This window comes from Agelaius tricolor, unplaced genomic scaffold (genome assembly GCF_023055355.1).
Source record: "Agelaius tricolor isolate 1412-34295 unplaced genomic scaffold, bAgeTri1.0.p SCAF_1, whole genome shotgun sequence".
NCBI classification, from domain to species: Eukaryota; Metazoa; Chordata; class Aves; order Passeriformes; family Icteridae; genus Agelaius; species Agelaius tricolor.
The window spans coordinates 85934127-85951750 of record NW_027269261.1 but is presented as its reverse complement, the minus strand read 5'-3'; the positions used below and the strand labels follow the sequence as shown (position 1 = coordinate 85951750).

Below are 17624 nucleotides of genomic sequence, written 5' to 3'. Positions count from 1 at the left end.
CTGAATACACATGTATAATTACAGCCCTAGAATTTACTAAAGATCTAACTCTATTTCCATTTTAATAAGTAAATCAGATGTAATAAAACATAGAGGTTAGAATCTCTCATATTCATGCTACTCTGCCTTGCTGTAATTAAATTAAAGTATTAAAACACTTCAACTCATAATCTGTAGCACAATATTAATAGACATCCAAAGCCTTGTTATTAATTTCATGCATTGGGGAATTATTCTGATGAGTGCAGATTGATTATCTCCATGAAAAAATGATGAATGTTAGAGACTGAAGAGATTGAGATGTTTGGTGATGACTAGAAGATTTTTCTTGTAAATAAATGATGATAGAATCTACCAATACACATAAATAGACATAATATTCATATAATCCATAAACCTCCTTGCATCAGGATAATTTTGTATTTGCCCAAATGTCAAGAAAGAGTAACACAACCCTAATTTTCCTCCCTGAGGCATATGAAACACTCAATTTTTTTTTGTACGGTCCTGTATGACTTTAGCTCTGAAGACATACAAAACCCTGACCATGGCTTCAGTAAGAGTAGGCTCAGGATTTACACCCTGATTAGAGATTGTGTCAATTGCACAATTAACACAATGGTGTCCTTTCCCTGTATGTGTGGAATTGCTTGAGAAATTCTACAAAACCTTGTAATCAAAAATGATTTAATATCACAAATGTAGAGAGGGGAAAGTTAGATCTGTATTGATGAAATTGATTATAATCTGATGCTGTAACTCTGATCTTGACAGGTTAAAAGCTTTGTTCAATTGTGCCACTGCTGCACCAGCAGTGAAAAACTGCTAACAATCAATGTGCTTCTGGCATTCATTACTGTCTATTTAAATTACATAATTTTAATTTAAATTTTCATTCCATCCATTGCATTTCAACTTTTCATTCCCCCCTATATTTGTAAATAAATTACTCCACAATCTGAAATAATATGCCTGGAAAAATATTGAAACTGGCATTTAGTTCACGCTCCTAACTCAAAGTAGGGCACGATATTTGTCTAATCTCAAAACTTAAATTAGTAATCTTTAGAAATATCATTTTACTATCAACAGAGCATCTAGAGACAAAAATAAACATATAATGCTCAGATGGCATTTTAGGACAGCACAGCCCCCATCTGGCAGTGCTCTGGAGGGTAATGGGACCCTTGTTCACCAATGGGGATTTACTGCAAATTTGTTTTTTACCTCAACAAAGCTAAGTTCAAAAAGGAGAAAATTTCAGCAGAACAATAAAAATGCTGTGAGGAATTATTGGATGCCACATGTAGGACTTTACAGACTGTTTCAGTACAGTTGACATTCTTTAGTCATTCACAACACTCCAATTGGAAATTTCAATGTCTCCTGAAGCATAGGTTTGTGAAAAGCATTAGAAAATGATGTCAGTAATTTCTCTTTGGTTAAAGGATAACCTATATTTGGTCAAACACCTAAGAAAGCTTTTATGGATAATTAATTCATGAATATACTAAAATCAATTGGCTGTGAGGTTTTTTTGTTGATTTTTATTCACCTAAAATTATGGGAGATTTTACTCTGTGTTTTCTATTACTATTCAGTCCTATTAGTACTGTGAAAATATCAGCTAGAGGATTAGCAAGGAATGGTCCAGTATCCATGGAATTAAGTGGAATGGGAGAGAGAGGTGATACTTTGAGCTCCCACTCTAATATCTTTATTTTCTTTCCCCACTAGAGATCAGTTTACTGCTATGCCAGCAGAGCTGCTAACCACAATGCAGGAGATACCAACAAAGCAACATTTCTGCTGGCATAGTTTACCCTATAGTTAATTTTTGCACCTATCTAAGGATTTTTATGTGAGAGTAAACTCTGTGGAGCTGTTCCCCATAATGAAGCTCTCCAGTGGCCAAGCAGGTGGCACTGAGAAACCCAGGGTTGTCTTCTTTCCCCTGCCAAGCCCTGCCTGCAAGCTGTGGGCAGGGACTGCAGTTCCCTCTCCCTGCTCTGCTCTCCCTGCTCCCATCACTGTGCTCATGGGATGCAGAGCCCTGACCTTCTTGGTCTTCAATCGCTTTGTGACGCTTGAAATTGTTTTCCTTGTCATCACCTACACACGAATCCCAAACACAATTTTCAGGGTGTAAAACTGAAACTCCAGTCAGCACCCACGAGAAACACATATCTTTGCCTGGAGGCACCCTGTGAGTGCAAGTGACCAGATGTCTAACCCTGGGAACAGTTACAGACACATATCTATAGTTTTTACATATAATGAACACACACACACACACACACACACACACACACACACACACATAAATAATAAACAGAACACAAATAACTGCTTCCACAAACTATATAAGAACTTTGCAGAGACTTCAAAACAAAACTCACGGCAACTGACCAAATTAAAAAAAAAAAAGCTTTGGAAAAAGGAGTTATTTTTGCTGCAATGATTATCTCTTTTTCTAAGACCTGATGAGTGAAGTTCTTAAAACGATATTATGGAAGAAAAGGTTCAGTGAAAGAAAAAATCAATATAGCAATCAGACAGCTTTTGGTCATCTCAGGGCTGCTGTGTTAACACCAAAACTGAAATTGTTTTCTAAAATGCAGTTTTATTTTAACTGTTCCCATGTTTAAAACAAAATATAAGTGGTATCATAAAGGCAGCCTCTCCTATGAGATGCAATGCTATATTTGGTCTTCACGTACAATTAATATATCCAGGCCAAAAAGAAATGATTCAGCATTAAGAATGACAGTTTGAATGTGCAAATATTGCTGTGAAGTGTTTTGGGAATAGTAGTCTTGCTGGAAGATGGAAAACCATATTTATTTGCTTTTGGCTCAGCCATTTCTGTTTATTTTCTTCAAGAACTGGCAAATATTTAAATATGTCAAGCTACATTTCATGCTGTGATGTTATTAGATTTAAGTTCTTGAGGATACACACCTTAAAACCTCTGCAGCTCAGACTGGGGATTCAAAATGTTTTAAGGACCCAACAGGAAAAAATTATTCACACGGAGTTTTTAGGATGCTGTGAAGCTCATTCCCCTACTGAAATTAATTCTTCGAAAACTTCCTTTTACTTAATGTGCTATTACATGAAGGGATACAATTTAAAAATAATGTAATTTGGAAATTATTTCAGGAAGAGCTCTTGAAAGGAGTTAAATACAATAAAAAGTCGGAACTTTAGACAGTCAGCTGAACACAAATTCTGACCTTGCAAACACTTTGTAGATCTATTCTATACCTTCTTTAGCCTATTAGGGAGGTCCAAAAGTTCCCCCAAGAACAAGTAATTAACCCATTTTTGTTAGTTTAAAAAAGAGACTTCAAGGATTTCAGTTGAATTTTATCAACTCTCTTATCAGGGAATTGCTCTTTCTTTTCCTCTTCCAAATTCAAATCCTTCTTCAAACAGGGAAACAAAATCCTGCTACTATGTTTTGTTTTTTGACTGAAATATTCCAAGTTAGTGTTGCTAACTCCTAATATTAATAAAAATACTGAAGTCCATATTGTCTTCATTTCCTATGTACTATTTATAGAAAACTACCTTGATTGCCATTTCACCATGCAGTCAGCTGTTCCAGAGTATATCTGGAGTGCAAAAGTATAGGTTCACATGATGGGAAGGAGAATTGTTCTGCATCTGAGAACAGGTAGTCAGCTAAAGTCAGCTCATCCAAGTTTTCCTCGTGTGGTACCCAGTTTCATATTCCAAAGAGTAACAGCTCTGGCTGCCTCTCCACATCTCTGAGTGGGGAAGGGGTACAGATGTGAGCATGTTTCCATTGCTTGTTTCATACAGCTGCAGATCTGGCTGGGGCTGTGCAAAAGGAAGAGCTCACAAAGAGAGGAGGCAGGAGAAGTCCAGCTCTTGCCTGCAGACTCCTTGCTAGGAAAGAGAGGGGCTAACGTCCTGTGTGTTTCTCCCCTTTGCTCCCCACATAATCTTACTCTTTCAAAGGAGATCAAAGTCTTGCTCTTTGAACTTCTGCTTCAGACTGAGAACACTCATGTTCCTACATCAGTAACAGGTGGTCTGAGAAGCAGGTGCTTTGGGATTCTAAATGATGACACTGAAACGTCAGTATTCAGCACTGCAAAGACTTGAAGAATTGAAAAATAGGACATGTAAAAAAAAAGTACTGAGGAATAACCATTATGAAAGGCTTGGAAAATCTTCCACAGGCTAATCAAAGGAAAATATGTTGTTATTTAACAGTCCCTAGAAGGATATTAAAGTCTTCATAGTATCAATGGAAGGGGAAAATTCTGAGCTCTGCTCTGCTATGATGAAAATAAGTCCATAAAGCACCAGAGGCTCAAGGAAGGAAAACCAGCCTTACTCACAGCCCCACCCCAAATCCTCTGTTGTTACTTGGCAGACTTGTGCACAATACAGCAGAGAAATATGACTGTAAAATAAAAAATGATGATGTAAAAATGTAGACACTTTTTGCTTTGAAAAGGTCAGTGCAAGAAATAGAAATTGGCCTTTTAGTCACCATGCTGGCCTGGCCCAAGACCTGAGGGTACATCATAGCAAGAACTCGTTGAGCGGGAAACAAGATGATCAGGAAACAGTACTCAGAGGTGATGGTGAAATTTGTAAGAGTGCAGGGAAAGAAGCTAGTAAGAAAAATTAATATGAATTCATTTGTGGTCTGAGAAAATCTCAGCTGAGACAATAATTCAGATTGTCAGGGATTGAAATATTTATAAAACTGAGCCTGAAGAACAAGGATAATTGACCTCAAAGGGAATCACAGGGAGCTGGCTACTGAGTCCTAGGACCACTTTGATATATTACTATCATTAGCGCTGTCTTGGATCTTGTTCCAAAATAGTCTACATTATTTTTCACTTTATCCCATCACTCCTTTCAAGGTGTCCACAGGACATGCGAGAATAATAATGATTCTTGACAAAATTGTAATAAGAAAATGCAGCTGAATTTTCTAATAATGCATATGCCTGTCTAACTGCAGAAGTACTTTAACTGTTGTTCTTGCCTGCTATGCTTTCTGTTCTTCCAACAGGCTGAAGTGCCTGTAAAGGAATGGAAACATTTTTAAAATGGCTTCTCACTAAGAGGCAAAATCCCAGGTTTCAGGAAAAGGGCAAAACAAGGTTCATGTAAGACCACTCTGTGTGCTCTGGCAAAGGGTCAAGCACCGGAGCCATAGAAGTGAATGGGAAGAATGTGTCAAATTTGGAGCTGTGGATGGAGCTATTGCACCATCTGAGCTCTATGTAATACCAGACTTTGATCCTGCACTGGACTCTAGAGTTGGTTCTTTAACTACTTCCACAAAACCTTACTCTGGGAAGCACCATCTTGTGCAGCCAGCCACAGGACAGTGTTCTTATGTACTAAGGTTCTTTGCTCCTACAGAATGAGTGAGGACAAACCACAACTCACAGCTTTATCCTAACAGATTTCATATTTTAGTAATCATCTGTAAACTGAAAGTATACTGAAATGTTCTTACTTTCTTCAGAAAGATCATTTTCTTCTGCTTCTCTTTCCATTTCTTTGCACCATCCTTCCATTCTCTTAGTCTCAGTGTGCAGTAACTTCATAAACCAAGATCCGTCCCGCCGACAAGGAGACATTCGACCGGTCTCGACTGTCTCGATGGCTGGCTCCAGCCAGGGTTCTGGTGGTGGAAGGTTTGAGGTGTCCACTGGGGTCCTGTAATCTTCTCTGTAGCTGAACAGTCCCTGTGTCCGTACAGTTCTCACTGCACTATATTGGGTGGGTGTGCTGGGCTCTGAGTGCTGCTGGAATGAAGAGCCAAATTGAAGTCCCTTATCCTCCATGGTGATGTGTCCTGGAAAACCCTCCAGTTCCAGGTCAGCCTGGACAGCTGCTGTTACACTGTTCGAGCGCTTGAATCGTCCGTGTCTTGGTGAAGAGGGAAAAAAGAAAAGATATTAAGACATATAAATAATGTATGTGATGGTACAGAGAGACAGAATAATGTTTCAGTGAGAAGGAATGGATTCTGTTCTTCTCCTTGGACTTTATGTTAAACATCTTTTCTTTGTGTATATCACACTAAAATTAGATGGTGAGTAGCAACAGAGGGGAAAAACAAAATGCATAGTGGAATCATTGATCTAAGCAAGGGTACAAAAGAAAATTATTTAAATTGTCTCTGGAAGCAAATATTGATTTGTTCTCATACTACAAAATAACACGTGCCGTTACTAAATAAACTGGAAATTAATTACCAGAACTAGAACTTCCTGATAGAAGTCTGTAAAGTATATATATAAAAAAATTTCCAATGTTCAGAATTTTAAGTGGAAAGATCTGAAAATCTGCTCAGTTAGGACTTTTGAGAATCCCGTAATAAAAGAAAGATAATATCAGTACATTTAAGAATGTGGGTTGGGGTTGTTTTGGTCTTATAGGGTGCCCATTAAAAGTTGATTATCCACTGTTATATAACACTGAATAATGATATTTTAGAAAAGCTTTGTGTTAAAATATTAGACAGAGAAGCAAAGATTATTTGTGAAATCTTTTCACATTGGAGTCCATTGTCTCAGATTATTTGTAGTTCATGATGGCAAAAGGCAATTAGCAGCCAGATACTCTCAGACAGCTGCTGTGAAATGAGATAATGGTCCTGGTCCAGTACTTGACAAACAGCACCTACCAGGCTTAACCTCTGAGTCAGTACATGGGCTAGCAGATTAACAAAACTAGAGAAGGACTGAACAAATCAGAAAGCTGATTCTGTTTTAGAATAAAGGTATCATCCTAAGAATTTTGTCTCCTTTTGCGGACTGGGAAAGGCTGTATCAGCATGAAGAGTCCTGTTGAAGGAAGACTGTTCCGATATGTAGCTCTTGGTATTTGTTCTGACAATAATGAAATTATATTAAGCCACTATTTCAATTTAATACTTTAACTTCCTTCCCTTCAATTAAAAACTGGAAAGTTAGATAAATGTGAAGCAACTGCTAAGTAATCTCCACAAATGTTACCAAATGATAAACATGCATATAAGAAATTTGGCTTCAGGGATTATTTTGTGGCAGCACCTGTCAGGTGTTGTTTATTAAATCTGTTTATAAATGCATATTGTGCTATGAAAGACTACAGATTTTTGAACATGCTTAAATTACCGTTTTTCATCTTCCACTTGAATTCCAACAGAATGGTATTCCCGTAGGCCTCTGCTTTCAGTATCTGAATCAGTTGCTGTTTCCACCTAATTCAACACAAAAGATACATCTGCAGAGTGAGCATTGACAACTCAGCACAATTTTGCACACACTCATTCAAAATTAATTATATATTTCATCTCTTACTGCTAAGAAACACCTAGCACAATCAAATAAATGCCATAGGTATTTAGCCTGGTATAATTGTTTTGGTACTGTATCTTATTAAAGTTTTGCACAAATACTTCTGCTATGTAATTCCCTATTTCAAATCCAAGCAGAAGCAATTACTCAGTTTGGTGGGATCAGGGAGTAAGCTTGGTCTGGAAGGGCTGTTCTTAGAATGAGGAATCCACAGGGTAACCCCATTTTATATTATTATAAACCAGTCTCATTATAGTCCTTGATTTACAAAATAAAATAAAGTCTGAAGTAGCCCCATAAGCTTGCAAGTGATAAAAAGAAATGGAGCAATGAAATTTTATTGACAACTATGTTGACAAATATAAAACCATTAAATGATGTGAGGGATACAGCAGAATGCCCTATCTCACCTTTTTTTTAATAACACAGTCCTGAAAATGCTGTATCAAGCAGGCAATTTATGCACTTTTTATAGCATTCCCATCTGAAATACACTTACCAAAATATATTCACAGTAGTTTCCTTCAAGACTGAGACTTGCGTTTGCAAGTTTCTGTGGGATTTTATATAGCACTCCCCACCACCACACCACCCCAAGTCTTTGACACAGGCAGAGCAAGTGCTGCAGTATGCAAATTTTACTGAATCAAGGGAGAGGCAGGGAAAAAAAATAAAGAGTAAAACTGACTTTTCCTTTTGAATAATACTTTCACTGTTAAATAAAAAAAAATATTATCAACTGGTTTTCCATATGCACACTCCACGTGTGAATTCAAAGAATCTATCTGATGATAAAGAAGAAAAGTTTTACTCTTGCAGCAGTCACAGGCATTTCTGGAAAGAGCCTGATGGTCTTTGCAGCTGTGTCTCAGCTGCACAGTCCCAACCCCACCTGGTTTCTGAAGGGATCCAGGGACAAGGTGGGAGGAGGGTGGGAAACAAGTGCATATGTGGACTATACTTCTTGAGGAAGAGAGTTGCTGGTAACTTCTCCTTCCATCTTTAAGCCATAGCTCAGCATGCAATCACATGTAGGTGAATGGAAAGGAACTCCAGCCAGCAATGAGTACATGTTCATATTTACATGTGTTTAAGTCTTGGAGATGTCAATGAAACAGGTGGTGCAGGAATCCTCTAGTAAATGTTAATGGCATGCTTGAACTGCACAGTATAGCACCAGGCACAGGTGTGCTAAAATGTCTGGCTATCAGTGTGACAACAGTCCAGGAAAGACACATTTCCCAGCAATTCCCTTTATTCTACATAAAGCCTAGGGGACAGTGCATGCTGCCTGGAAGTGCAAGTGCATGGAAGCTTGCTGTGTTCATTTTAATGGGCAGCGCATTGAGAGAACTAATATATCAGACTTGGTAACAGAATGTGGTGTTGTCAGTACAAAAAGAAAGATTCCTCTTGACATTGGCAGTAAAAAAAACCCTCAACCCCAGAGGTAGCAGCTTGGAGGACAAAAAGCCGGAACAACCAACTGAAATGATAGGTAAATTGGTTTCCTAGTTAAGGTGGATCTTGGCTGCAATGGCTGAGAAGCCTCAGCTGCTTGGGGTGTCATAGTCTCTGAAAGAACATTGCTCTATGCAAAGCAGCCATAAGGTCCAGCTGTTAGCCAGCTGTTAGCACAAAGAGATGTCTATCAGGAAGTGCAGACTTATCTATAGCAAAGAAGAGTCCAAAAGAGCCTTCAATAACAAATTCTATCTAAGTGAGGGACTAGGCATTCAGCTAGTCCTTTCAGTGATTTGAGGAAAGCTGCATATAAAACACATTAATTTCCTGAATTAACTGGGCAAAGAATGAGATACTCATGTAGGCTGTTGGGGGGAGCAGAGAGGCAAGTCACACTTGCAGCTTTGACTCCTGCAGTGAGACCTCAGTCATGCATGGACAGATTTTGAAGAGTGAACTCATTCTCAGGGGTAGAGGAGATAATTGAGAGGGAACATTATAAATGCCTACAGGTATCTGAAGGGAGGATATCAAAATAATATTTCCACGCTTTTCTCAGTGGTGCCAAGCAATAAGACAAGAAGCAATGGGCAGAAACTGAATACAAGGAAGAACTTTACAGTGTGAGTTTACAGGACCAAGAACTGGAGCAGATTGCTCAGAGAGGCTGTGGCATCTTCTTCCCTGGGGATGTTCAAGAGCCATCTGGATACACTCCTGTGCAGTGTGCTCTGGGGTCACCCTGCTCTAATAGGGAGGTTGGACCAGATGACCCATTGTGGTCTCTTCCAACCTGACCTGCTCTGTGACTGTGGAGTGAATAAGAGCAGATAACAAAAAATACTTAGACTGTGGCTTCTGGTTGCACCTGTAGGAGTGCTAGAGATGATGTCTGACGGGGGGGGGAAACATTTTCTGGAGGATGTTGTTTGATGTTAAAATCCATAACAACAATTGGAGTGATGAGGAAGTCTAAGAGCTGTGGTACTGGGGTTCATCCCAAAGCAACCAGTCAGTCTGAGTTAAACCACATAATCTAGGAACAGATTGCCCAGAGTTGTGGATACCTTATCCCTGGAAGTATGTTTGAGGCCAACTTGGAGGGGACCCTGAGGTCCCTGGTCTAGTGAAAGATGTTCTTGCCCATGGAAAGGGGCTGTAACTAGATCTTTAAAGTCTCTTCCAATCCAAATTATTCCATAATTCAATTCTATTTTATTATTCTGTTGGACTGGTTACAAAGGAAAAGACCATAGTAATTTCTTATTACTTCCACTTGTTAATCAAGTTCCTTGAACTTGTTCAACTGAACTGCAACTCTGGATGATGGTGTCAGTGATGTAAGCACAGGCTCCACAGGGTTACAAGCCTTAAGGTTTGACAAGGGAAAAGAGGTTTGTGGGTGGCCAGATTGAAGAGGTTGAGCAGGTGGGAGCAAAGGGTTTATCAGGGCCTTCTGCTCACTCACATGGCTCAGCACAGAAGGACAGGACATTGTGGCCAGTTCAGACCTGAGACAAAGCCAGAGAGATGAAGCCAAGCTGATGTCTCCTCACATGTCAGTCTTTGCCTTCAGCCATTCCAAAGAACTGCATTTCCTTCAAAGAGTGATATCCTTAGGATAAGCATTCCTGAACACAGAAATAGGGTAAGGAGGGTCAAGGGTATCATAGTTGTGGGGGCAACATACAGCTAGTAACACTCTGGGGGTGAGCAACAGCCAATGGACAGAGAATAGACTTTAGCTTTCCATGGAGATGCTCAGAAGCTCAGACATAGTGTTGTTGGAAACATGATGATCCAAAGACATAAACAAGGAAAGGCCCCTACAGAGAACATCAATTGGTCCATCAATTTTTTCTGGAACAAAGCAGGCAGACTTGCAACACACACCCTTCTTCATTATTGCATATCAAAAACATACCTGTTTTTGCCAGCTACATTGTCTGGTTTAGTAAGAAATAGCAGGTCTTCTTTTGAACTCTGCTTCTGATATGTGGAGGCAGATTTATCTTACCTTTATTTGGAATGGTTTGGTATCTTTCTATTGATGCAACACATCGAGAAAAAGGTTTTTATTGGTCTGTTTTCAAGTATTTACTTACTGGCATTTCACCTGGAGATATAATCCTGAGTAATTTACACAATATGCAATTGATACCTAGAATTCACAGGCACAAATGAAGTAATACACTCTAAAATTTTATTCCAAAAAATTATCAGAAAAATGATGATCCAGGTGTCAAAATAAAAATTATATTACTTATCTCTAAATATAAAGTCTTGCCAATTTGTCCTTCCCTCCAGCTTGCCAAGATTGACACTAAATAAACGACCTGATGATTGCCTTGGTATTTTAATGCTTTCATTTTCTCACTATGGCTTGTAACAGCAGGAGAATGCCAATTTTTGTGTGTGTCTGTGTGCATGTGCAGGCAAAATCTAGCATTGCAAATATTGTAACAACCAGCAAAATCTAAAATGGAGGCAAATACCAAGACAAGCAAAAGTGGAAAATAAGACAGTAATTTGCAATCATAAAGAAAAAAAATGAACAAACAAATTGCATTGCTGTATGACAGATATTATAAAGACTCCTGCTAGAAAACAGCAGGAAACTCTTTCATCTGATTGGCCAGGCTAAACTCAAATGAGCAGAGGATAAAAGTAATACATTTGGTTTGATTATGTGACTCTTGAAACTCAAATAACTTTCACTAAATCTGTTATTATAGTCCTTGATTCATTATTGTTTTAATATTTACATGGGTTATAAAACAATATTTTCAAATTGGCCCACAGTCTCAGTAAAGCAAACAATGTGAAGAATTTTATCTTTATATGCTTTTGATGGAATCTCACACAAAAGAGGAAAGAAAAAATAGGCAGTCATATCAAAAGCAGAAGAAAGGAGTAGATCTAATAGAGTAAATCAGCTTCCTCTCTCATTGCCAAAAAAAGAACAAAAAGTCTCTTAAAATTGGCATTTTATCTTAAACATGAGCACTGCAAGTGCAATAACATTGCCGCATCCTAAAAAATCCAGTCTAAGCTTCTATGCATACTGTCTCAAAGGTAGGCTTGAAGTTAATATATTCAATGCATAAGAAAACAGATTTTAACCTGTTGGCTTTTGCTTCACTCTCCTAAGCATTAGCAGTAAGAGTCCTTCAGGCCACATTATCTCTCCCCATGCGACTTCACTGCCCTCAATGGGTTTTCACTGCTGTAACCAATTTATTCTATAATTAGAGTTTAATAAACAATCTCTCTGATGATGTACAGGAAGGGAAATAATTCACCTTTCCTCTCTTGCATAGAATTCTCAGTGATAAAACAAGACTAAAATAGAGTAGAAAACACTACTTTTGACACTAGATCAAGTGTATGTAATTGTGAATTTAGATAACCACTGTTAGGTATGGGGTGACCTTATTTGTATGCAGTGACTTCAACGTAGGAAAAACACTTCAAATAAAACTACAGTACTAATAGCTATTGCTTTCCTTAACTGATGGAAGATTTTAACCAGCTAAAAACATACATTCTTTCAAAATAATTTTTAGAAACCCAGCAAAATAAACCTATACTTTAATGCTAGTGAGATTTTTTGTGTCTCACCATGGAGCTCCATTTTGCCACTCTGCTAATTCCCAGCTGAACATCTGGACTACTCAAATATGCGGCATGGCACAGTAGCTGCTAATTATCAAAAGAAGCAGCTTGAAAACTTCCTCTGATCTTTTAAGAAATGAATTTTTACTAAAAATACAAGCCAGAGTTTAGAAATGGGATTTATGTCAAGCATATATGAGATTGTAGCAAGAGAATCATGTACACAGCAGAGGTCACTGATAATTTTTTTGGTGCATTTAATGCTAAGTAGCAAATTGCTCTGAACCAACAAATATTCACTGACTTCTTCGGGCAAAGGACTTCATACACTCCTCTCACAAAAGCACAGTCTAACAGTCATTTTAGGAGGAGAATAAACAGTACTTCTGTAGCTTTGGATCATTTATTATCCAAACACTTGTGTAATCAATGCAAATATTTCTTTTGACTGCTGTGTATACATTGAATAGAGCACTGACGAAGATGGTATAACCTAAACTGTGCAAAGAAAATGTAGGTGCCTATCTAAGTACATTTAACTGTGGGTACAAAATGCTTAATGTTAAAGGGAAATTCTAGTTTGAGAGTGCAGAATATCATGAACAATGTTCTTACTTTGTGACATGAATTATATATATATATATATATATATATATATATATACACATATATAAAAATAAATTATGCAGAAGGTCTCCTTTTGTAACAAAAAAGCTTATGCAAGGAAGCTATTGCATTAATCTCCCTGGATATAGCCTTTAATTTATAAGAAGGATTTGTTCAATGTAGATTCTGGAGATTATAAAAAACACACTAAGTATTTTGAAGCGTGATCTTCTGATGATAAATGAAGATGACTGAGTCCATTCTCTATGCTACAATTAGGGCTTGTCTCCAAAAATATGACTGTGAATCAGCCTTCACACTTAGAATATTTGTTTCCATCTCATTTGTTTCCAGGGTTTCTCTTCAATTTGAGAAGCCTTGATGTCTTTTAAATAGAGAAGAAACAAAGGACTGCATGTTTTGAAGACTTGCAATAAATAGGAGGAATTCCTTGACATGTTTTCTCATATATTTCACATTCCCAATGCTTTTAATATGAAATGGCTTATAAGTAGAGCAGATTTGAAATGTTAATCATTAGCATATATACTAGGGTGTGCAAAAGAGCAAGGAAAATCCTGGAAAATATCTTAGCAACAACCTTGTTCTGATTTAGTGCTTATTTTACTCTTAACAATCTCTACTCTCCATTTTAATTCACATACTTTGATTAGTCTTTTGCTGTCATGATAGAAGACAGATAGGAGGTTTAGAGCTACTAGTATTACAAGAGTATTGTTCTTTTTATATCCATATACTCTTTCAATTGCTGAATAAATTTTTAATCTCAAAATCAGTATTTTGAAATTAATTTCAATTTATAAGTCAGCATTTTTTTCCCAGTGCCTATTGACATGCCTGACAATATTTGTCTTGATTTAAATATGACAGCGGAAAAAATAAAACACAAAAAAAACCCCCAAAAACCCAAAGCCCCTAGCTATTTTCTGAAAAAGCTTCGTTTCCAAAGCTTTTATTTTTCTGTTCAAAATCCCATCAGGGATAGAGCTAACACACCGTGAGATGGATTAGTGTATCTGTGCTGTTCCCTGTCTCTGCAGACAGCTGTTACAGATGTATAGTAACTCCAGTGCTTCTCTAGGAGCTCAGGCTTGTGAATACCAACCCTACTGGCACATTCCTAGCATGCCAGGGCTTTTCAAAAGGACTCCTATTCACTACATGTACTCTGCACAAATCATGTATCTCAAAGCTGCCCTAGGCTGGGTCCACTGTGTTTCCACTTGCAGTGGCACCGCTGGTCACTCTGTACCTTTGTTCCTCTCTGCTCCTGTATGAAGCTCTCTTGGCAAACATTCTCCCATCAATGTGTTAAAGGAGTGGAACAGTCAAAAATGAACAAATTAACCATCCTGATAGCAAATTAACTAATGCAAATAAATGCAAATTCAATGCATTACCCTGGCATGGCATGCTAATGAGAAAACAAGTCATTTAGTCAATCAAGGAAATATGCAAATAAAAAACATCCTTTTCCAAGGTACTTTGACACAGAAGTCTAAAAGAAATTAAATACTGCAACTGTACTTTGAATATACAAATTACTATTTGTGTCGTTTGCAATAAGAACATTCTACCTTGTGGGTTTTTTTCTGTTCAAACTTGGCAATAGCCATATAACAAAATGTATTTCCTATTTAAAAATACTGCAGAAATGTATTTTTCTCACTAATGTGATGTTTGAAGCTTAATGTTGAAAAAAACCCCAAACAACTAAAATGTGCTCAGCGTACTGCTGAAAATTCCACATTTTCTAATGTCAAATGGTACAACAAAGAAGTTTGTATTTCTTGAAAGATAAGAAACAGCTCGCCCTTCTAAAACTTGCTGTTGGAAACAACATTTGCCTTTCTCCATGTGTGCATCTGAGGACCACTGTTACAGTCCAAGTGTCAGATGGCAAGCTGCTATGGAAGATCTGCTGCCCCCAAGGAAACAGGTGTTTTTGTGGATAATAAGCACATATGATTAAACACAGCACTCATAAAGAAGGGTCAGGGCCCAGTGAAAAGTACTGGTCATCACCTGTAGTTATAAACAGGATCAAGTGATGTAATCAAAGTTCCAGAATTAATTGCTGGAATATCAAGACTGACCAAATCAAGACACCAACATTGATAAATACCACTGTGCACAGTTGCTGTAAAGGAGAGATAAGAACAACACTAGATATTATTCCTTTCTGAATATAGGAGCTAAAAGGTACCAAAGATTTCTTTGCTGCTCCTTTGAACTTCTCAGTGTTTTCTCCCAAGCTCCTTCTCTGAACAATTTAGGATACACTAATTACTCTGTAAAATATTTTAAAAGTAGGCATCTGACTATTTTTCCATGGTTGTTAAATTGAATTCTACTTTTCTGCATCCAAAGAATCAGAATCAAATACTTTTTTGACAAGGAAATGGACAAACAGCTTTCTGGCAAAGCTGATTCCTTCCCATTAGTCTAATGCATTATGGAACAGCAAAATTACAGCATGCTAAAATGTTAACCTGTACAGTTCAATCAGCAGCTGTGATAGGCTTAACCCAAACACTTTTCTGTGATTATATTATATAATTAATGGAAATGCAATTACTACTTTTTAAAGAAAATCACATACTTTCTTTTATATTCTTGTATATTTCTAATATACAGCCACTCACTGGGCGTTTTTACACAGATGATTACCTTCTCAAGATCTATGTTGCTGTCTCCACAATACCTATGTCAAAATAAATGTCAGTTTCTCTGTAGCTAATCTAGCAAAAGTAAGTGCAAAAGTGAACCCAGTCATGTAAAAGGGGATATTCAGCAGAACAGAAGCCTAAATTTTCTTCCACTGCTGTCTCAAAGGACTTTGCATTCTTTGCAAGTTCAACTTTCCAATTTTTATTACTACTTGGTATTTCCTAGGGATTTGAACAAATGACCATTTCTAGCTATCTAGCACTTACCATTTAGCAGAAGGAATAGCAATCAAAATTTGCATTTGGAATTGTCTTATTTCATTTGCCTGAAACAACAGAACTCGACTAAGCTTTCTACAGTCTGACACACATTTTGTCAGGTGAAATAAATATTGTGGGTTTTGATGGACAAATGGAAGAATGCTCTAAGACTGTATTTATTAATGTTCTTTTATTACTTGCCATCTCTAATTATGCTGTATCTACAGCAGAACATTTCTTTATCTTTTTTGGTACCTTCTTCCCAGCACAACTAAAAGAGCAAGGGTCTCTTTTTAGGTAGAATACTTGAAGATTGACTGACTTTACTCATTTTCCAAGGTCAAAAGACAAATATAATGGAAAAAGTACAGTAAAGCATTTTAAAGCTGGTGAAATTCTATTAAAAGGACTGTTAATTCACGGAGGGAAGGAGATGAACATGCTGTTCACCTGTAGCTCTGCAGTATAATTTTCATATCAAGTGTTAATGACAGGTAACCTCCCTAGAGATTTATTCATTCATTTTCTCCCATGTACAGTGCATTAGCCGAAGACTTTTCTGCACAGCCATGATGTGAATTGCAATTACCGCTAAGCAGCCAGGGATTGTTTGGGAGATTATCAGAGCTAGTGAAGCTGAATGACTCACTCTATGCTATTTACAGGAAGAAGACAAGGAACACAGGTGTATATGATAGACTACCTGGATCCCTATAGAGGAGCGGCGACTCTTGAGGAACTCCTCTGCTTTTGTCACGAGGATGGCCTTGTCACTGGTGCGTATGGAGGTGCTCTGGCCCTCGGCCGCGTGGCGCTGGGCAGCCGCTGTCTCCAGGGCCAGGTTCATGGCCTTGTTGCTGTCCAGGCTGTCGGTGGAGTTGTACATGGCTCGCCCGTCCTGCGGCCACGGGGATATCCTCTGGGCCCGGCCGTCGTGGTACGCGTCCTGCGTGGACTCTGTGCTGCTCTGCGCCGTCACGGAGATCAGCGGCTTGGAAGTGGTGCGAGGGGGTACTGGCGGCGGTGTTTTCTTGTAACTTGTATAAGTTACAGCTATGGGAAGAATTAAAAGAAAAAAAGAAAAATAAGCAGAAAGAAAAAGAGAAAGAAAAAAGGAAAGAGAGAAATTGAGATTAATCTGATGGAAACTTGACAACAGAAATTACCCTAAGATTGTGCTATTTAAAAATTATGATGGTGTAATGTAGTACTCTTCATCAACCTCACTGTTATTTGAAAGTGTCACTCAGAATCAGATGGCTATCCATAGAAAGATTTTATTTCAACAAGGAAGAAGGAAAGGGTGGAAATGAGAGTCCCAAATTACAGTGAAGATGAAAGAGAGTTTGCAAGGACATGTGTGTTAAGACTTGTGCTGGGTAAGAACACACTGTGGCTTCTGAGATTAAGGGATAAAGATCATAAAAGGAATAAAGGAAGATTTTTTTCCCCTGTTCTTATTGTCTGAACTGTGAGCTTTGTGATATACCACACTACTTTATGGTTTGCCACACTATAACCTCTTAAAATGCTGCCAGCTACACTGGTTGTAATTAGGCAAGGTTGGCTACTTATTTGTGCAAGAAGCATATATTTTAAAATTTTTTCAATACCGTCAATAAAAGAAAATTCAAGGCATGTT

General features: G+C 37.9%; 1 protein-coding gene across 27 annotated transcripts in view; it reads right to left on the bottom strand.

Annotated features, from left to right (window-relative positions):
- The window catches only part of DLGAP2 (DLG associated protein 2), a 456578-nt gene that overhangs the window by 15038 nt on the left and 423916 nt on the right, over window positions 1–17624 (bottom strand). For all 27 annotated transcript variants that reach the window (XM_071441861.1, XM_071441871.1, XM_071441889.1 and 24 more), the window contains 3 exons: window positions 16686–17035; window positions 7164–7249; window positions 5516–5931 (listed from right to left, as the gene is read on the bottom strand). In XM_071441861.1, coding sequence (XP_071297962.1) covers window positions 5516–5931; window positions 7164–7249; window positions 16686–17035 — 852 coding nt within the window. The remainder of the gene's footprint in view (window positions 1–5515; window positions 5932–7163; window positions 7250–16685; window positions 17036–17624) is intronic.